Genomic DNA, 22,511 nt, shown 5'->3' on the forward strand with positions numbered 1-22,511 from the left:
ACAATTTTCCAAGACTGAACCAGGAAGAATTAGAAAATATAAACAGACCTATCACAAATAATGAATTGAAACCGTAATTAAAAATCTTCCAACAAACAAAAGTCCAGGACCAGATGGCTTCACAGGCGAATTCAATCAAACATTTAGAGAAAAGCTAACACAGATCCTTCTCAAACTCTTCCAAAAAACTGCAGAGGGAGAAACACTCCCAAATTCATTCTACAAAGCCGCCATCACCCTGATACCAAAACCAGAAAAGAAATCACAAAAAAAGAAAACTACAGACCAGTATCACTGATGAACATAGATGCAAAAATCCTGAACAAAATACTAGCAAACAGAATCCAACAGCACTTTAAAAGAATCACACACCATTATCAAGTGGGATTTATCCCAGGGATGCAAGAATTCTTCATATATGCAAATCAATCAATGTGATACACCACATTAATAAATTAAGGAATAAAAACCATATGATCATCTTAACAGATGCAGAAAAAGCTTTTGAACAAAATTCAATACCCATTTATGATAAAGACTCTCCAGAAAATGGGCATAGAGGGAACCTACGTCAACATAATAAAGACCATATATGACAAACCCACAGCAAGCATCACACTCAATGGTGAAAAACTGAAAGCATTTCCACTAGGATCAGGAACAAGACAAGGATGTCCACTCTTGCCACTCTTTTCTTTTTCTTTTTTAATTAATTAATTAATTAACTTATTTATTTTTGGCTGCGTTGGGTCTTTGTTGCTGCGCACAGGCTTTCTCTAGTTGCAGCGAGTGGGGGCTACTCTTCATTGCAGTGCGCAGGCTTCTCTTGTTGTGGAGCACGGGCTCTAGGCACACGGGCTTCAGCAGTTGTGGCACGTGGGCTCAGTAGTTGTGGCTTGCGGGCTTGAGAGCACAGGCTCAGTAGTCGTGGTGCACGGGCTCAGTTGCTCCGCAGCATGTGGGATCCTCCTGGACCAGGGCTCAAACCCGTGTACCCTGCACTGGCAGGCTGATTCCCATCCACTGCGCCCCACTCTTATTCAACATAGTTTTGGAAGTCCTAGCCATGGACATCAAGAGAAAAAGAAATAGAAGGAATACAAACTGGAAAAGAAGAAGTAAAACTGTCACTATTTGCTGATGACATGATACTATACATAGAAAATCCTAAAGATGCCACTGGAAAACTACCAGAATTGATCACTGAATTTGGTAAGGCTGCAGGATACAAAATTAATGCACAGAAATCTCTGGCATTCCTATATACCAACAACGAAAAATCAGCAAGAGAAATTAAGGAAACACTCCCATTTACCACTGCAACAAAAAGAATAAAATACCTAGGAATAAACCTGCCTAAGAAGGTGAAAGACTTATACTCAGAAAACTATAAAACACTGATGAAAGAAGTCAAAGATGACATAAACAGGTGGAGAAATATACCATTTTCCTGGATTGTAAGAAATCAATATTGCGAAAATGACTATACTGCCCAAAGCAATCTACAGATTCAGTGCAATCCCTATCACACTACGAACGGCATTCTTCACAGAATTAGAACAAAAAAATCTTACAATTCGTATGGAAACACAAAGGACACCAAATAGCCAAAGCAATCTTGAGAAAAAAAAAAAACAAAAAAACGGAGGTATCAGGCTCCCTGACTTCAAACTATACCACAAAGTTACAGTAATCAAGACAGTATGGTACTAGCACAAAAAGGGAAATATAGATCAATGGTACGGGATAGAATGCCCAGAGATAAACCCATGCCCATATGGGCACCTAATTTATGACAAAGGAGGCAAGAACATACAATGGAGAAAAGACAGCCTCTTCAATAAGGGGTGCTGGGAAAACTGGATGGCTACATGTAAAAGAATGAAATTAGAACACTCCTTAACACCATACACAAAAATAAACTCAAAATGGATTCGAGACCTAAATGTAAGACCAGACACTATAAAACTTTTAGAGGAAAACATAGGAAAGACACTTTTTGATATAAACCACAGCAAGATCTTTTCTGACCCACCTCCTAGAATAACAGAAATAAAAACAAAAATAAACAAATGGGACTTAATTAAACTTAAAAGCTTTTGCACAGCAAAGGAAACCACAAACAAGACCAAAAGACAATCCTCAGAATGGGAGAAAATATTTGCAAATGAAACAACAGACAAAGGATCAATCTCCAAGATATACAACAGCTCATGGAGTTCAATATCAAAAAAACAAACAATCCAGTTAAAACAATGGGCAGAAGACCTAAATAGACACTTCACCAAGGAAGACACACAGATGGCCAAGAGGCACATGAAGAGATGCTCAACATCACTAATTATTAGAGAAATGCAAATCAAAACTACAATGAGGTATCACCTCACGCTGGTCAGAATGGCCGTTATCAAAAAAGATAGAAACAATAAATGCTGGAAAGGATGTGGTGAAAAGGGAACCCTGCTACACTGTTGGTGGGAATGTAAATTGATACAACCACTATGGAAAACAGTATGGAGGTTCCTTAAAAAACTGAAAATAGAACTACCATATGACTCAGCAATCCCAGTACTGGACAATACCCTGAGAAAACCATAACTCAAAAGGAGAAAAAACCACGGTGGGGTGGGGATGGTGGTGTGCTGAATTTGGGTGACTGGGATTGACATGTATACACTGATGTGCATAAAACTGATGATTAATAAGAACCTGCAGTATAAACAAACAAACAAACAAACAAAAAACAATTAATACTAAACTCTGGTTTATTTGTATGGAAATATATTAATATAAATGTTTCAGACATTACATGAAATTTCTAAAAATCTTATATGTTCTGGTATAATGTTGTAAGTCATAATTCTAGTTATTACTTTAAAATGTATATCTCAGAAATAAGTAAATTTCCTTGTCAATTGCATTATTATGAACTTTCATCAAATCTTTAACCGTGGTCATTTTTAAGTCTTTTGTCATTTACAGACAGTTCTGGGTGTACTCTGATGCTTTTGCAAAAATGTTCCTATAAAAGGGTTTCATCTTCAAGGAATTCATGGAAAAGACTCTGACAAGTAGAGGTTTGTGGTAACTAACTATACCGCTGAACTGAATGAATAAGCATTTTCAGAACTCTAATGGAAAACTGATGAATTCATAAAAGTGCTAACAAAAGATCAAGATGAAAAAAAAATTAATTACATGGGACTGAGTGAACTGATGAGGATGATTATAGTTTTTGTGACTCTGCTTGAACAATAATAAAAAAAAATCCCACAAGGACTCAGAGGCAAAAAATATACAAATCAATTTTCACTGCAAAGTAAAGGAGCTGTTACAGTGGAGGATTACTGGACTGAATGTCAATATTATGACAGTACGAGTGTGTTTCGTGTTTGGTAATTGCAATCATTGTTGCTTTTGTTGTGGTCATCCATTTACAATGCTTGGTGTCAGTTTATTTATTTCTTGTAAAAATAAAATACAGTGTGTGTGTGTGAAAAAAACAAGAAACAAAAAGTCATGCACCACAATGTTCACTGCAGCACTATTTACAATAGCGAGGACATGGAACCAACCTAAATGACCATCGACAGATGAATGAATAAAGAAGATGTGGCACATACATACAATGGAATATTACTCAGCCATAAAAAGGAACAAAATTGAGTTATTTGTAGTGAGGTAGATGGACCCAGAGTCTGTCATACAGAATGAAGTCAGAAAGAGAAAAACAAATACTGCATGCTAACGCATATATATGGAATCTAAAAAAAAGGGTACTGATGAACCTAGTTGCAGGGCAGGAATAAAGAGGTAGACATAGAGAATGGACTTGAGGACATGGGGTGGGAGGGTGAAGCCAGAGTAGCATAGACGTATATACACTACCGAATGTAGAATAGTTGGCTGGTGGGAAGCAGCAGCATAGAACAGGGAGATCGGCTCAGTGCTTTGAAATGATGTAAGGGGTGGGAAAGGGAGGATGGGAGGGAGGCTCAAGAGGGAGGGGATATGGGGACATGTGTATGCATATGGCTGATTCGCTTTGTTGTGCAACAGAAACTAACCCAGTATTGTGAAGCAATTATACTCCAATATAGATGTATTAAAAAATAAATAAATAAAATAAAATAAAATAAAATAATTGAAAATACCTAAAAAATGCTGCTCTACTTGACTTAAAAAATCAACCAAGTACCAGGGAAAAAAATTTAAGCCCACAAACCAGATTCCTTTGAAAAATCTGAATGAAGATCAGTAGTCAAGACTCCACAGGATCAAGTGCACAACCAATTCTACAGCAAAGCCAGATTAATGTAACACAGAAGAACAAGAGAAAAATCGAAGTCCACTTCGTGAGGCCTGCTATATTTAAAAAACAAGGTGATAGATGCCACAGAACATTAGATTTCTAATTCCTACATTACCTCCAGAATAGTTCAGGCAAAATTCTAACAAAAACCTCAATAGAAAGATACACTTTGTATAGTGGTATCCAGAGGTGAACATTCTGTTTTCAGCTTCTCCATTAGGCTCCTGGTTCAGAACCCCATTTTGAGCGGGGAGGAGGAGCCTTTAGCCTATGCCATCCTAAAGAATGAAATGGTCTAATTTTGTTTGAGGGGGGGTTTTATAAAAGGTACTGTTTTCATCTCAAAAGTTAAGGGAAGACAGAGAAAGGAAAGGGGAAAGAAAGTGATTTTATAGAAGATTTAGGGCAAAAAATCCAAGGTAAATTCGGAAATATTCAGGAATCAGAAAACAGAATGTGGGAACTGTCTTCCAATACTATTAGCCAATACAGTAGTCTTTTTACAACAACTAACTCTTAAACTTATAGCAAAAGTGTTTGGCAACAGATTAAGAAAAAGTTAGTAGACAAAATTAATTCCAATTCTTGAACAGCTATACAAACACCATTCTGTTTCCTCGGCAGATATATAAAACATTTTACAGATTCAGACTGTTCTTCTGTAGTATAAATTAGAAGACCAACTGTTCAAGTGCACATTCTCACTTAAAACTATTTGCCAGGTCTGATCAGAAATTAAGGTGGAGACAATTTATCCACACTCCTTTATTGCCCTGCTTTATTACTAGTTTTTTAATATATTTGGTGTTCATAAGACTCCACTGAGACTGTGCAGAGCAAGAGAAAAAATAAAACTAAAACCAGACAGTAACTGGGTATACTTGCATTAGACAATACTACTAAGTAAACTGTCTTCCTGAAAATGTCCTGGACTTGTCTGAATTACCTACTAGGGAGTTCAGGAATGCTACCTTTTTTATTGGCACAAAAATAGACATATAGATCAATGGAAGAGTATAGAGAGCCCAGAAATAAACCCACACATCTACCGTCAATTAATCTCCAACAAAGGAGGCAAGAATATACAATCGAGAAAAGACAGTCTCCTCAGCAAGTGGTACTGGGAAAGCTGGACAGCTGCATGTAAATCAGTGAAGTTAGAACACTTCCTCACACCATACACAAAAGCAAACTCAAAATGGCTCATAGACAAATACAACACATGACACCATAAAACTCCTAGAAGAGAACACAGGCAAAACATTCTCTGACATAAATTGTAGCAATGTTTTCTTAGGTCAGTCTCCCAAGGCAATAAATAAAAGCAAAAATAAACAAACAGAACCTCATCAAACCTATAAGCTTTTGCACAACAAAGGAAACCATAAACAAAACGAAAAGACAACCCACAGAACTGGAGAAAATATTTGCAAATGATGAGACCGACAAAGGCTTAATTTCCAAAATATACAAACAGCTCATACAACTCAGTATCAAAAAAACAAACAACCCAATCAAAAAATGGGCAGAAGACCTAAACAGACATTTCCCCAAAGAAGACATACAGATGGCCAACAGCATATGAAAAGATGCTGAACATCACTAATTATTAGAGAAATGCACATCAAAACTACCACTTCACACTGGTCAGAATGGCCATCATCAAAAAGTCTGCAAATAATAAATGCTGGAGGGTATGGAGAAAAGGAAACCCTCCTATACTGTTGATGGGAATGTAGCTGGTGCAGCCAGTATGGAGAACAGTACGGAGGTTCCTTGAAAAACTAAAAACAGAAGAGTTATAAACATGAAGAATATAGCAGATAATTTCTGTATGCTCTAAAAACATATAGAGATAAAATTTTAATAAATGAAACCATATATTTTAATAAACATGGAACACTTCCCTATTATGTACCTCAAACTACTCTGTTTAGGTTTCCATCACCTGTTCCACCATACCTGTTTAATTTTTTTCATCTCAATAAACTCTGTGCCACCTCCATACTGGCCTCAGTAAATGCTGATGGATCTCCATTTACTATTTGGCCCTGGCATGGACATACATCCTTCTTTAACTAGCCCACAGCAAGGTTGAGGCAGTAAACTTTCTAACAGTACAGTTTTAACAGAAGACTATTCGAACATGGACTTACTTAGAAAAGCTACTCCCAAAGCTACTCCCAAAGCCCAAGACAACCCCCTGACAGGGCTTTCCTGCTCAGCTTCCTAGACAGCCCCCAGCCACAAGACCACCTGCCTACCTACCACAAGGCCTATCCTACCTCCTGCCCAAAGGGCAGGCTGTCGATCCCAATCACTTCTCCACCTTTAGAGCTGCCTGCCTGTCCAATGTTAGCACCTCTTGCCCATCTATAGAACCTAATGCACTCCTTGCTCCAAGAATGTGCCTACTCAGCTGCAAGGCTATGGCCGGCCCCGCCATACTAGAGCACCGCCCATGAATGAATCTGGAACACAGAATTTAAGGATTCTCAGGCCATATCCTGCTCTGGGATCTGCCTCTTCCTTAGCGACTGACATGGCATTCCTAATGTCATGCCCTTCAGAAAAGATCCCTCTTTGTTACTCATAGGACCCCACCCTAAGAGACATACAGGATGCCCACATGAAAACAAAACAGTGCAACACCAGAATAAAATAATCTGTACAGTTTTATTTCTCACTGCTCTCTAATCACACATTCACAACCCGACTTCCTCCAACTACTACAACATACACAATTTTTCATGTCTCTGAACTCCATTTGGGATTCAATGTCACCAATTTCAACTTTCCATTTTTCCTGAATTCTTTCACATGCTTTGGTATCTCCAACTCTGAAAATGCCTAGAGCAGAGCTTCTTAACATGGAGTACATGAACTCCCTAGGAAACAGTGAACACCACGGAATTAAATGTAGAAGTCTCTGCATATGCGTTTTGTGTAGGGTGAGGGTATACAGCATCCCTAAGTTCTCAAAAGGGACCCAAAATATATTAGGTCTTGAATTTCTCTGTACTGTCTATAGCAATTAGCATAGCAATGAATACATTACAGAGCCCAGTAAGTATTTGCTGCCTGGCTGTAGACATAAGACCACTTATGGCTTTCTTGTTCTTTGCATGAAACTGCTTCTTTAAAAGTATATGAAGGCCCTCATTTCATACATTCAAAAGACATTTATTGGGACTTCCCTGGTGGCGCAGTGGATAAAAATCTGCCTGCCAATGCAGGGGTCATGGGTTCAATCCCTGGTCCAGGAAGATCCCACATGCTGCGGAGCAACTAAGCCCGTGCACCATAACTATAGAAGCCCATGTGCCACGACTACTGAAGCCTGCGCGCCTAGAGCCCGTGCTCCACAAGAGAAGCCACCACAATGAGAAGCCCATACAGAGCGACAAAGAGTAGCCCCCTCTCGCCACAACCAGAGAAAGCCTGCACGCAGCAATGAAGACCCAATGCAGCCACCCCCCCACAAAAAAGACATTTATATTGAGAGCATATTGTGTGACAAAACACCATACTAGGCTCCAAGGATGAAAAAAATACAGTATCCATACACACAGAACTCATAATGGGGGAGACAGAAACATCTAATTATAATACAACATGGTATAAGGGCAGTGATGGAGAGATGCTGGAGAGGAGGCTTCTATGTGATAGCCGATATTATGAGAGTATATAAGCGACTGAAATGTGGGTAAGAGCAATGGGCAAAGAAAGAAAGGGAGTTCCCTGGTGGTCTAGTAGTTAGGATTTGGCACTTTCACTGCCATGGCCCGGGTTTAATCCCTAGTCAGGGAACTAAGATCCTGCAAGCCACGAGGCGTGGCAAAAATAAAAAAATAAAATTAAAAAAAAAAAGAGGGCTTCCCTGGTGGTGCAGTGGTTGAGAGTCTGCCTGCCGATGCAGGGGACACAGGTTCGTGCCCCATTCTGGGAGGATCCCACATGCCCCGGAGCGGCTGGGCCCGTGAGCCATGGCTGCTAAGCCTGAGCGTGCGGAGCCTGTGCTCCGCAACGGGAGGGGCCACAACAGTGAGAGGCCCACGTACTGCAAAAAAAAAAAAAAGAAAAAAAGAAAGAAAATAAATAAAATTGTTAAAGAAACTAAACCTTAAAAGCTCATGTCAGGGAATTCCCTGGTGGTGCACTGGTTAGGACTCTGCTCTTCCACGCTAAGATCCCGCCATGTTGCACAGCATGGCCAAAACAAACAAACAAACAAAAAAGGGGTGGGAAAAAGTGAGACAGAGACACTCAAGCAAATAATTACAATTTTAAAAATTATTATTATTAAAAAAAAAGTTCATGTCATAAGAAAAGAAAAAAAGAAACACTAGGGGAACACAAACACATTGAAGGGCAGTGTGACAGAAATGAAGCCCAAGAATAAAGCAGGATAGAACTGATTAATAAGACCCATGAAAAACAGAGGAGCAGCTTCTGAAGGAGGGTGAAATCAACAGTGTCAAATGCAGCAGTAAAGACTGAAACAGCCCCAAAGATCTAGCAACTAGAGGTTACTGGTAGCCTCAGAAGTTTCCAAGTTGTGAGCATAAAAGGCAGACTACTACTCCTCATGGGAGGAGTCAGTAGAAAATGCGAGTTAAGAAATTTGGATAAGAAGGGAATACAGAACAGTAGTTAGAAGAATTCAAGATAAAAAGGGATCCTTTTTAGGATGAGAAGGACTTGAACCAGTTGTCAGGCTAAAGGGAAAGAGTAAGTGGAAAGGAAGAGGTTGAAGAGTCTGGACACAGAGAGGTGACATAAAAGAGCAAGAACCCAGCAATGGTAAAATGGACAGAGTCAAGGGCATGACTGGAGAAGCTGGGATTAAACAGGAAGTGAGATATCTCCTCTACTAAAGCTAAAGGAAAGAGAACAATGATGGCAAGGGGGAAGATAAATCTGTAGATGGGGGAGGGGACAGTTGATTATAGAGAGCATTCCCAATAACCAATTTTCTCATGTATGGTTTTTGACTTACTGTGACAAAGGAGCTGGCAAGCAAAAGTGATTCTTAAGACTAAATCTAGGGCTTCCCTGGTGGCGCAGTGGTTGAGAGTCCGCCTGCCGATGCAGGGGACACGGGTTCGTGCCCCAGTCCGGGAAGATCCCACATGCCGCGGAGTGGTTAGGCCCGTGAGCCATGGGCGCTGAGCCTGCATGTCCGGAGCCTGTGCTCCACAACGGGAGAGGCCACAACAGTGAGAGGCCCGCGTACCGCAAAAAAAAAAAAAAAAAAAGACTAAATCTAACTTGAAATAAGGAATTAGATGAAATTACACTATACTAGATGAATCTAGAGTCAAAGGATGAGTGTTGAGACAAAATATGTTCTGTGTTATTTCACTAAAGCTGCTACAATATGTATTTTTGAACAACCGTAATAGCTGAAATGCAGTAGGGAAAATAATCTAGGTCTAGACTTGGCAAACTTTTCCTATAAAGGGCCAGATGGTAAACATTTTTTGGCTTTGAAAGCCATATAGTCTCTATTATAACTATTCAACTCTACCGCTGTAGCATTAAAGCAGCCACAGACAATGCATAAATGAATGGGCATAACTGTGTTTCAATAAAACTTTATTTATTGATGAGTCAATTTGATCCACAGGCTTTAAGTCTGCTGATCCCTGTTCTACAGGCTGAGAATAGTACAAAGGAAATGAAGCAGTAGAAAGAAGCATGAGAGAGAATGGAATAAGGAAGTACAAAAGAAGAGAAGCCACAGAACTAAAATACAGCTGAGTTGGGGTATTAAATCAAAGAGCAAAATATGAATAAAGGAGCAACAGGAAGAGCAGAAAGAGAATAAAGGAAAAAAGGAGATGAGCAAGGGATGTTGGAAAGAGACAGAAAACCAAGTAAAAATCGAGTAGCAACAATATGCCAATTCCAAGGTAGACAGATACAAAGTCAGCTGAATGCCCTAAAAAATAGATGGCAAAATGAAAAGGGGAAAATGAGAGCATCCCAGATCTGTCTGCACTGGAATTCAAATAAAAGATAAAACACACACTAATTTTCCAGTGATAATCTAATGTTCTCTTCTAATTACACATGTGCAAAGTGAACCCACGGCTTGCAAGATAAGATGTAAAGCTACTCTTCACTTTGCCCATAAATCAAACTGGTATGTGTACAACATTCAAGAGGTCAGATGAAACTTTTTCACCATATCCTAAGATATCAATTATTTCTAGGCCTATTATTCATTTGCATATGTATATGAATGACTTTTAAACCTTATTAAAATCAATGAAGTTAAGCATTAAAAACTTAAAAGCCACATTGACCTTACTAACTCTAAGAAGTTTTCCCCAAAAGAAAGCCAAACATATAAAAAGGAAAAGAATTTTTGAAGAACATAATAATCTGCATATTTATTCTGCATGAGGATTTTGTTTTTTACTTTTGGCTTTATTTGTGGGGAAATCCTTTAAGGTAAATCCAGATTAATTCTGAACCAGCTCAGCTAAACAATAAATTAGACCACATAATTTATGTCACTATAGGACAATGTTTAAGAACATGACTTGAGGTTAGAGAGCATTTGGGTTTGTGTCCTCACTTTATCAAGTTAATTAATCATGTCTCAAGTTCCCTCACCTACAACATGTGGATAATAATCACACCCATTTCAGAAAGAAGTTGTGATGATTAAATGAAAAAATGCACATAAAATGCTTAGCACAGAGTCCAACACATAGAATAGGCACTTGATTTTAGTTACGTATGATCAACTTAAGATTTTGACAGTACTATTACAGCATAGAATTATAAGATAAAAGCTCAGAAAGGAAACAAATTTCCCTCTTCTTTTAGGAAGCTACGATGTAATATTAGCTTTTTTGTTCTTATCACTCATTCACTTCCATTAATCCTTAAAAAAAACACCTCAATCCATCTACCCATTTAAAACGTAGCAAAGTGGGGCTTCCCTGGTGGCGCAGTGGTTGAGAGTCCGCCTGCCGATGCAGGGGACACGGGTTCGTGCCCCGGTCCGGGAAGATCCCACATGCCGCGGAGCAGCTGGGCCCGTGAGCCATGGCTGCTGAGCCTGAGCATCCAGAACCTGTGCTCCACAACAGGAGAGGCCACAACAGTGGGAGGCCTGTGTACCTCAAAACAAACAAACAAACAAACAAACAAACAAAAAAAAACATAGCAAAGTGGTATCAAACTGATACCACTGGGGACTATTCAAGATAATCTACAATTCTGAGACAGAAAGGGCACTGTGAGGTAAGGAAAGAAAGTACAAATCCTCATGACCTCCAGAACAGAGCCATTCCTAGGATCTTATCATATGAAACTCATGGCTCACATGCTTTACTACACCTCAGAATCAAATACTCAGAGCCTCACCCAGGCTAATTACAATGAAATCAGAATCACCAAAAGTGAGATCTCGGCAATTTTTAAAACCCATGGAGACTAAAATGTGAAACCAGCACTAAGAATCACTAGTTAAATCCTTCCTTCCTTTACTCAAGGAGACTAGAAATCTGAGTATGTGTTTAACAAAAAATAATATAAATCTAAAAGCAGTACTAAGTGCCTTAATTTTCACAATAAATCATGCCAATTAATTACTCTAAAAAATTTTTCTCTATAGTATCTCCAAAATAACACTTTTATAGAGGCAACTTCTGCCAGGATAGTGTTAAGAATCAGGATTAAGAGAACTGAAATCCTAAACACATGACTTAATACTATTTTCAGGATACTATGCACTGGACAGAATTGTATAATTCACTAAACCACTACAGTCTTTAAGTAAAATACCTGAAATTACTCCACTACTAGATGTCCTCATCAAAAAAACTATTTATGTACATAGTAAAATACATCCATCCCCTTATGAGTGTACTGAACGCTGTCAAAGCTGTTGCTCTGATTTGCATTTTCTTGGCTTTCGACAATAAACACAAATTACCTGAGAAATAAAGGCATAATAAAATAATAAACAAAATAAAGTAAAAATTTAAAGACATTAATTTTTAACAGGATCAATGAATGGGATGGATACCATACATGTCTTCAAGCAATATTTACCTTTCCAAACTTGGGAAATGCCAATTCCCTTTAAGAACAAAAACCAAAGCATACTGTGAATGGTTTTTAGCTAAATGGCCGGGTACCCAATAGACCAGGGAACATCTGTTGCTGTTGTTGCCAATACTTTTTCCAGAGTGCTAAGTGATAAATTCAACTAAAATTTTATTTTTCCTTTTGACTTATGATCCAAGTCACTTTTTAAATTTAAAACAGTAAAATACTTCAATAGTGTAAGTATAAATATAAATAATTTTGTGCTCCTGGACATAAACATAATCAACTCCAAAGGCAGTCACTAAAAAAAGACTTGTTTCCCTGTATGGGCCACTGAAGGACTCTTAGACAAAGAGTTGTGAATCAAAGACACAGACATTTAGGAAAATACAAGATCAGAACACAGTGCTTTCATCAGCAATGCAAAAGCAGTTACAGAGTATCTAGCCTGGCTAGCTTCTGAAAAAGCAATCTAACTAAAGGTGAAAACCTTATTAAGAGGTCCAAGAGAAAGACTTTAACTTTCTGGAGGCTTGTAATTTCTAAATAACAGCATAGAAGAATCAGTGCAACAATGAAAACAACTGTTGGTATAGACTGAATAATGAAAATCAAAAACTGCTGTTATAATTTGCAATAGAAATGACTACAGAATTTGAACCCCACCCCAAAACAAATCATTTGAGAATTTTAGAACCAATTTCAAAATTGCTCAGGAGAGCCTTTCAATGTGTTATTGAAAACTCAATGCTGCAGAGTATGCTCTCCAAATGAGTAACAGCAATTCCCATATTTTCCTCCTCAATAGTGAAACTGACTAAATTCTAACATAACTACATCACCACTTTTATATTCTTAAAACATAGTCCCATACTCTGAATGTTTCTTCCAGTATACGTGTTCTACTTCTTTACGTTTTTTAACTTCATTAGACAATCATTTTCTATCCATAGCTCTCTGCCTTTCTCCCTTAGCCCTGTGCTTTGATTTCTTTACAAATTAGAAAACTAAAGTATTTATAGAACAAGCATAGTAACACTGTAAGTATTAAACATTATAAAACTAAAAACATATAAGCTAAAACACTAAGTCAAATGGGACAATAAATTTTTAGTTGAATATAATCAGTAGCATTCTTGATCGTAAAACTTTAGAAGATTCTTTACAAACTATTTTTTAATAGAATACAAATTCTCATTATTTATCCTACCAAAAGTACCAAGAAATCTTCCCCCGAGGTTTTATATATTTTTCCAGCAAAAGTGCATTAAAATTTCCATTTGTCTTAATCAAAAAAGCCCTTATTTCTTCAAAAAAAAAAAAGAAAGAAAGAAAGAAAAAGAGAAGTCTGTATGATTAGTGCAGAGAGTCTCTGCCTGAATATATCTAATAAACCATGAAGCATATTTAGGAAATCAAAACTCACCTCTTCTTGCATAACTGGAGTCCATATCTTTAAACTGTACCACAACAAAATCTGAACACTTGAACAAAATGCTCTCCATTATTTCTTCACGTTTTGGCCCCGAACTGGATTCTGTACTTTTCTCATGCGCAGCATCAAGTACCAAATCACACTAGAAAGAATAACATAAGTAAATATTCAAAACATTTATAAAATAAAACCTGACAAGAATACTTTAGCACATCAAGGTACTATTTCTTATATGCCTTGGTAAAAAATTATCTCAAGACATCCTTATAATCATACTTTTTTCTCAGAAATATGATCTACTATCTATTCCAATATTCAAAAATCCTCTCATCTAAAAGTTGGTCTTTACTACCATGGCCTGTCTTAAGCACAATAGTGGAAAAGAGGAAAACAATGAAACGCCAGATCACTGTTCTAGTCCATAATACTTGCAAAGGCAAAACTATTTTAATAAGCACAAAGAGCAAGAAGTCTTTTTGAATACACAAACCCTCTATAAAGTAATCAGTACTTGAAACTGAAGAGCGAAATCATTCAAAGTGGTTTTAAAAAGCGCATTAAAGGTAAAGTACCAAGCATGAAAATATGACAAACATACCTGCCTCACAACTATAAACTGCTAAATCAGAAACTAATAAACACTACAAGGAAGTCATACAAACATATACAGTAGTTGATGATTCAAGGGGTTTTACATTTAAAAAAAAGTAAAAATTACCTTAGGACTGTATGTTTTAAAAACTCCTTCATATATACCTCCGTTTTTCACTTGTACTTCACATTTGGATCCCTAAAAACATACAATTAATTTATCAAAGAAACACTGTGCTATGCAGTCATGGGGGATAACTGCTTTCATTTTACTTTTTAATAGCTTCATTCAACATATTAGGTAACCACTGACATAATAAAAAATTTTAAAACATTAACAATACACCAAATTCTCAAAATTCTTCAGGAAGCCTTGCTCAGAGTCTGCAGTATAAGTTTAAGTAGTGAAATGTAGTATTTTTGACTCCAGTTTTTTTAAGTGACAAAATAATACACTGAAGACAATCAACTAGTAACATTATTTCGTACACAGCAGGGTTAACAAGAATGCTTTTATAGTGAGTTGCAATGGCTTGAATAGAGTTCTCATCTGTTTTCTAAATCGTCCTGATTAAACATGACCTAAGAAATGTTACTTTGAGAATCATTCACATTTTAACTTCATGAAATTATTTTATTCCACTCACAAGGCAGTTTCTCCCCAATACTCTGATAACTTACAACAACTGATGTAAGTATATGAACCATCCTCATATTTGCATAGATTCCATCAAAAGAAATCTGGAATATTAAGAAAAAACATTATTGGCACTCATTATTTATCTTTGTATATATATTAAAGTTAACACTTCTTTTGTTACAAAATATTTAGTTAGGTTTATAATACCTTACACTCATTACAGGGAGATTTGGTTTACTACAATCTTTTGCCTCCTTATGGAGTGTAAGTTTTCAAAAGTGAAATCAGTCGTAACAACTAACAATGTTTTGACTATACATGATACAAAAAAGCAAAAGTGAACTTCCATATTTGAGGAAAGACAAAACCACAGAACAGAAGACAGGTCCATGACTGAAGAGTAGGATTACTACAAACTGGCATGAGGGATTTCTGGAGGTGATAAACTGTTCTATTACCTTGACTGTGGTGGTGGTTACACAATTGTATACATTAAAACTCACAGAACTGTACACTAAATAGGGTTAAATATACCTTAAAAAATAAATAGGGTAGGGACTGCCCTGGTGGCGCCGTGGTTGGGAATCCATCTATCAATGCAGGGGATACAGGTTCCAGCCCTGGTCCAGGAGGATCCCACATATCACAGAACAACTAAGCCCATGCGCCACAACTACTGAGCCTGAGCTTTGGAGACCACGAGACACAACTACTGAAGCCTGCGTGCCTACAGCCCGTGCTCCGTAACGAGAAGCTACTGCAATGAGAAGCCTGTGCACCACAACGAAGACCTAATGCAGCCATCAATCAATCAATCAATCAATCAATCCTATGCTTAAAAAAATAAATAAATAAAATAAATGGGGTGGAAGGGGAACCTCTGTAGAAGACCCTTGACTATCTTCTCTTAGCATATCTGAATCAATGATATTGTTCTAAGGTCTAATAAACCACATCACTCCTTATTACACACTACATAAGCATGTGTCCTGATTCTAAAGAAGAAAATCTATCCACAATATAGGTGAAGTCTCAAAAAACAGTGACAGCTTCTCATTTATATTTCTTGCATCTTGTGGAACTTGCACCTTCTGTCCTTTGTGCCCAGTTTCATTTCACTGATAAAGTTCCAAAATTTAAAACCAGAAGGCCCTTTTCCAAGGGAGAAAAATGAAAGAAATAAAAGATAGCACATTATTTCAAAAACAAAACCCAAAGTTTTGAAAACTCCACTCCTAGTGTTCCATTTATCTCATTAATCATTTATATTTGCCTTTAGTCATTTATAAAACAAATGAGTTGTTATTAAGCATGAAAAATAAAAATATAATTTACAGATAATTCTGCATTTTACACATGGAGTCATCATTAAAAACCAACAGATAGGGCCTCCCTGGTGGCGCAGTGGTTGAGAGTCCGCCTGCCGATGCAGGGGATACGGGTTCGTGCCCCGGTCTGGGAGGATCCCATATGCCGCGGAGCGGCTGGGCCCGTGAGCCATGGCCGCTGGGCCTGTGCATCCGGAGCCTGTGCTCCGCAACGGGAGAGGCCACAACAGTGAGAGGCCCGCATACCGCAAAAAAAAAAAAAAAAAAAAAAAAAAAAAACCAACAGATAGGACTTCCCTGGTGGCAGGTGGAAGTCCTAAGAATCCGCCTGCCAATGCAGGGGACACGGGTTTGATCGAGCCCTGGTCCGGGAAGATCCCACATGCTGCGGAGCAACGAAGCCCGTGTGCCACAACTACTGAGCCTGCACTCTAGAGCCTGTGAGCCACAACTGCTGAGCTCACACGCTGCAGCTACTGAAGCCCGCACGCCTAGAGCCCATGCTCCGCAACAAGAGAAGCCACCACAACGAGAAGCCCACGCACCACAAACAAAGAGTAGCTCCGGCTCACCACAACTAGAGAAAGCCTGTGAGCAGCAACAAAGACCCAACACAGCCATAAATAAATAAATTTATATTAAAAAAAAACCCAACAGATATAGCTAATGGTCTTACAGCTAACCATATTAATCTGCAAAGGTTATCTGAGATAGAAGGCAATTTATTTATTATTTTTTGGCCTTGGCTTTTGGTCTGTGGTTTAGAAATCACATTTTAGTTATCAATTTTTCCAAACAAGTAGCATTAAAGTTACTCACCGTAGACTGAGGCAGTCCTTTGCTACTGTTTCGGCCTCTGAAAAGATTAAATGTTATATTTATGAAATTCAACAGGCTAAACAAGCTAAAATTTTTTTTCAAATTTAAAATATCTTATAATTCCATCCAAAAACACAGAGGCTATCTGTGGGGAGGGCTCATCTAATATTAAGTATAAAGGCTACATAAGTATGACTCTTGCTGTGCTTTGCTGGCTCAGAGGCCCAGAACAGGTAGGGGTCAAGGGAGGGAGGAAGGAGGAAAGAAATGTGACCACAATCAAAATGAAATAAAGTAAAAATAAAAACAACCTATTTAAAGAAATAACCAATACCAAATATAATAATCTCTACTCCAAAAGTAACTACTCACTCTGTTATAAAAAGCTACCCAGGAGCAAAATATAGATTCTATTCCTGATTTAACTGACATATTTGACTAACATCAAGTTACTGCCCATATTTTTCCCTCACCTCTAAAAATAGGTACTGTGTTTACAACTGCAGATAGACATCTGAAAATAAGTTGAATCATTCAAAGAACTTTCACTTTAAATAATAAGTGCCTCTGTCAGGATCTATATAACAAGTGCCTTTCCCTGCCAAACCCCTCCCTCTGAAACAGTGCAGTACACCAACATCAGTTGTCAAGTAATTTCCAGTAACATGAACTCTATTTTCAAGTGAACTTAGAAAACATAATACACTGTAAGGCCTGCTCTAATGGAAAAAATTAGGCCCTTTATGAAATGATAAAAAAATTAATAAAGTAAAATTAGTTACTCTTGAGTAACAGTATTGGAATCTCATTCTAATAAAATAATCACAACACTCAAATAAAGCCACAAACTTCAAACATTCAAAGAGAAGCACAATTCAGGTGAAAAAGCCCAGCAGTATGAATGATGCCCATTCTCAGAAAAGCAGTACTGATATTAGCACTCCGATGTCAGCTGATTTTGTCTCCAACTCTCATCTACCTTCTCTCATCTAGAAGGTAATGTCTTTGGACTTCCCTGGTGGTCCAGTGGTTAAGACTCCGTGCTCCCAATGCAGGGGGCGCCGGTTCAATCCCTGGTCGGGGAAGATCCCACATGCCCTGTGGCATGGCCAAAAAAAAAAAAAAAAAAGACAGAAAGAAAGAAAATAATGTCTTCAGTCAAGTCACCTGAGATTCCTTCCACTTCTAACATTCTACCTCTCACACAGCACAGATAGAGAAATTCCTAAAGTCTAAGGAATATGACCAATAATTTATCATTTATAAAACATGAAAAACCAGACACTACAGTAAGCATTATGTCAAATCTCTCCCCTACTTTACAGGTAAGGAAACTGTACCTTAGCAGCTAAATATCTTGACCAAAATCATCCAGTTCAAGAGCAGTAGAGCTGGTATTTAAACCAGGTGATCCAAAGTATAGACTTCATTTCTAGATTAAGTTGCCTTTCTGACACTGTATCACAAGGAATAAACTTGACAATAAAGCCTAACCCAATTTCTACATCTTTCAAATACCATTTGAATGTACTGTTTTTCTATTTATTTGTAGTCTGCAGCCAAAGACAAACAGATTTTATTTATTTATTTGTTTGTTTGGCTGCACTAGGTCTTAGTTGTGGCGTGCGGGATCTTTGTTGCCACATGTGGGATCTTTAGTTGCAGCATGCGAACTCTTACTTGCGGCATGTGGGATCTAGTTCCCCGACCAGAGATTGAACCCTGGCCCCCTGCATTGGGAACGTGGAGTCTTAGCCACTGGACCACCAGGGAAGTCCCATCAAAGACTATAAAATGGCTAAGTCTTGCCATTTTATTTTATCCTAGTGGTTGCGGTGATGCCACAGTTAAAAGACTCAAACAAATGACACGAATTAAGTGCCCTTAAATTTATGCAGCATCCCCACAATGCTATTTAAAAGAATTTAAAACATGGGCTTCCCTGGTGGTGCAGTGGTTCAGAGTCCGCCTGCTGATGCAGGGGACACGGGTTCGTGCCCCGGTCTGGGAAGATCCCACATGCTACGGAGCGGCTAGGCCCGTGAGCCATGGCCGCTGATCCTGCACGTCTGGAGCCTGTGCTCCGCGACGGGAGAGGCCACAACAGTGAGAGGCCCGCGAAAAAATTTAAAACGTAAGACTCCGTTACAGAAGTCACATTATTTTTTTTATTGATTGTACAGTTGTATCTTTGACTAATAAAGAGCAATTATTTCAACAATCCAGTTTACTTAGTAAAACAAACTGGTCAGTAAGGAAAATAAAAGACTCAGAGTGGTATCAAAGTGGTACAAAATCAGTATAGTAACCACTGATTTCCACTGATCTACCAGGTGGGTGGACACCCAAAGGGAATGTTAGCACACCATAGTAACATTCTCTGAAACTGGTAAAGCCCACATTCATTCTTGTTTTTTTCTTTTTTGGATCCACTCAGACTATGCTTGACTTTTACTCTTTTCCTTTAGTATTTCAGGAAAAGCATTCTAATATTTCATACAGTAAAAAACAACAAAAAAAAGACTCAAAAAAAGCTAAGGTCATATCCTAGTCCTAAATATACCTATAATGTGACAGATCAGATTTAGCAAAACAACAATATCCAGGATTCTAAATTTCCAATAACCACTGAACATGAGGTTAAAATGTGATTCAAAATGCCAGTCAAATTAATATAAAGAAATTTACAAAAATAATAATACGGAGTTCATACTGCTTCAAAATAATACAGGAAGGAGAAAATAGATGGGGTTATAAATGAAAAAAGACTGGCATGAGTTGGTAACTGCTGAAGCCAGGTGATGGGTGTGCAGAGGTTCATTACATCATTCTTCTTGCTTTTTACAATTTCCTTAAGTCAAAAAAAAAAGCCTTCGGATATGACACAATGGAAGCCTGGATTTAATCAAGTGTATAGATCTACCAATTTACAGGGAACATTGGGTAGAAGAGTAAATTAACTGGTACCACGAGGTTACAAGTCCCTTAAATCCAGAATGTGGTAAATTTCACTTAAGAGATGACAGCTCCTTCAACAAATAATGGCATGTGAAGAAAACAAAATGTGCAGGAAAAATTATTGTAACGTTTAAAGATACACAAAAATCAAAAGCAAAGTGTGGCTTCCAAATTTCAAAACTCATCACAAAGCTACAGTAATTGAAAGAGTGTGGTCCTGGCCTAAGGACAGACATAAAAACCAATGGCATAGAATACAGAGCCCAGAAATAAACCCTCATATTTACGGGCAATTAATTATTAACAAGGGGGTCAAGATCATTCAAAGGAAGGTCTCTTCAACAAATGATTCTGGGGACTTCCCTGGTGGTCCAGTGGTGAAGAATCCACCATCCAACGCAGGGGACGTGGGTTTGAGCCCTTGTCAGGGAACTAAGATCCCACATGCCGTGGGGCAATGTAGCCCATGCACCACAATTAGAGAGTAGCCTGCACGCTGCAATGAAAGATCCCACCTGCCACAGCTAAGACCCAACGCAGCACCCCCCCCCAAAAAAAGGAGCCAAGGACCTAAATTTAAGAGCTAAGAGCTAAAACTATGAAACTCTAAGGGAAAACAAAAGGGAAAATCTTCATGGCCTCGAATTTGGCAATATTTATTAACTGTGACACCAAAGGCATACAACATAAGAAAAAATATGTATAAAAAGGATTTCATCAAAATTAAAAACTTTTGTGCAAAAAAACAGTATCAGAGTGTAAAAAGACAACCCACAGAACAGTAGAAAATACCTGCATATATCTCATAACGGGTTAATATCTAGAATACATAAAGAACTCCTACAACTCGACATCAAAAAAAACATACAGGGCCTCCCTGGTGGCGCAGTGGTTGAGAGTCCGCCTGCCGATGCAGGGGATACGGGTTCGTGCCCCGGTCTGGGAGGATCCCATACGCCGCGGAGCGGCTGGGCCCGTGAGCCATGGCCGCTGGGCCTGCGCATCCGGAGCCTGTGCTCCGCAACGGGAGAGGCCACAGCAGTGAGAGGCCCGCATACCGCAAAAAGGAAAAAAAAAAAAAAAAAAAAACATACAGGGCTTCCCTGGTGGTGCAGTGGTTGAGAGTCCGCCTGCCGATGCAGGGGATACGGGTTCGTGCCCCGGTCCGGGAAGATCCCACATGCCGCAGAGGGGCTGGGCCCGTGAGCCATGGCCGCTGAGCCTGTGTGTCCGGAGCCTGTGCTCCGCAACGGGAGAGGCCACAACAGTGAGAGGCCCGCGTACCGCAAAAAAATAAATAAATAAAAATAAAAAACAAAAAAAACATACAACTCAGTTCAAAAATGGGCAAAAGACTTGAACAGACATTTCTCCAAAGAAGTTTATACAGTTGGCCAATAAGCACGTGAAAAGATGCTCAAATCACACTAGTAACTAGAAAAATTCAAATCAAAACCACAATGAGCTACGATGGCTATTATAAACAAACAATGGTTATTATAAACAGAAAATAACAAGTGTTGACAAAAATGGGGAGAAACTGGAACTCTTGTACACTGTTTCTAGGAATGCAAAACTGTGCAGCTACTGTGGAAAACAGTATGGCAGTTCCTCAAAAAACTAAACATAGGATTACCATATGATCCAGAAATCTCACTTCTGAATGTATACCCAAAATAATTGGAAGCAGAGATTTTAACATATATTTGTACACCAATGTTCATAGCAGCTTTATTCACAAAAGGCAAACGGTGGGAAAAAACCGAATGTCCACTGACGAATGTATGAACACAATGTGGTACCATCCATACAATGGAATATTATTCAGTCTTAAATGAAGTTCTGATACATGCTACAACATGAATGAACCTTGAAGACATGCAAAGTGAAATAAGACATACACAAAAGGACAACTATTACATGATTCTACTTACGTAAGATACACAGAGTACTCAAATTCATAGAAATAGAAAGTAGAATGGTAGATCCCAGGGGCTGGGGGACTGTTGGAATTAGAAGCAAATGCTTAATGTGTATAGGGCTTCCTTTGGGGGTGAAAATGTTTTAGAACTTAATAGAGGTGGTAGTATTACAACAACTCGAATGTACTTAATGACAGTGAACCGCACATTTAAAAATGGTTAAAACAGTAACTTTCGCGTTATGTATATTTTACCACAATTAAAAAAAACAGAGAATCCCATGGCAGTCCAGTGGTTAGGACTCTGCACTTTCACTGTCAAGGGCCCGGGTTCGATCCCTGGTCGGGGAACTAAGATCCCGTAAGCCACACAGGGGCCATAAACAAACAAACAAACAAACATAAAAAAATAATTTTTTTTAAATAAGGGAAGCTCC

The 22,511-nt window shown here is 38.4% G+C and overlaps 1 protein-coding gene across 9 annotated transcripts in view; it reads right to left on the reverse strand.

The window, feature by feature from the left end:
* The window catches only part of ATXN2 (ataxin 2), a 137,176-nt gene that overhangs the window by 86,329 nt on the left and 28,336 nt on the right, over positions 1-22,511 (reverse strand). For all 9 annotated transcript variants that reach the window (XM_081252634.1, XM_081252633.1, XM_081252636.1 and 6 more), the window contains exons 2-5: positions 17,196-17,232; positions 15,090-15,149; positions 14,536-14,607; positions 13,809-13,959 (exon numbers count right to left, since the gene is read on the reverse strand). In XM_081252634.1, the coding sequence (XP_081108760.1) occupies positions 13,809-13,959; positions 14,536-14,607; positions 15,090-15,149; positions 17,196-17,232 (320 nt within the window). The remainder of the gene's footprint in view (positions 1-13,808; positions 13,960-14,535; positions 14,608-15,089; positions 15,150-17,195; positions 17,233-22,511) is intronic.

This window comes from Mesoplodon bidens (genome assembly GCF_964165515.1).
Source record: "Mesoplodon bidens genome assembly, chromosome: 13".
Classification (NCBI taxonomy): Eukaryota; Metazoa; Chordata; class Mammalia; order Artiodactyla; family Ziphiidae; genus Mesoplodon; species Mesoplodon bidens.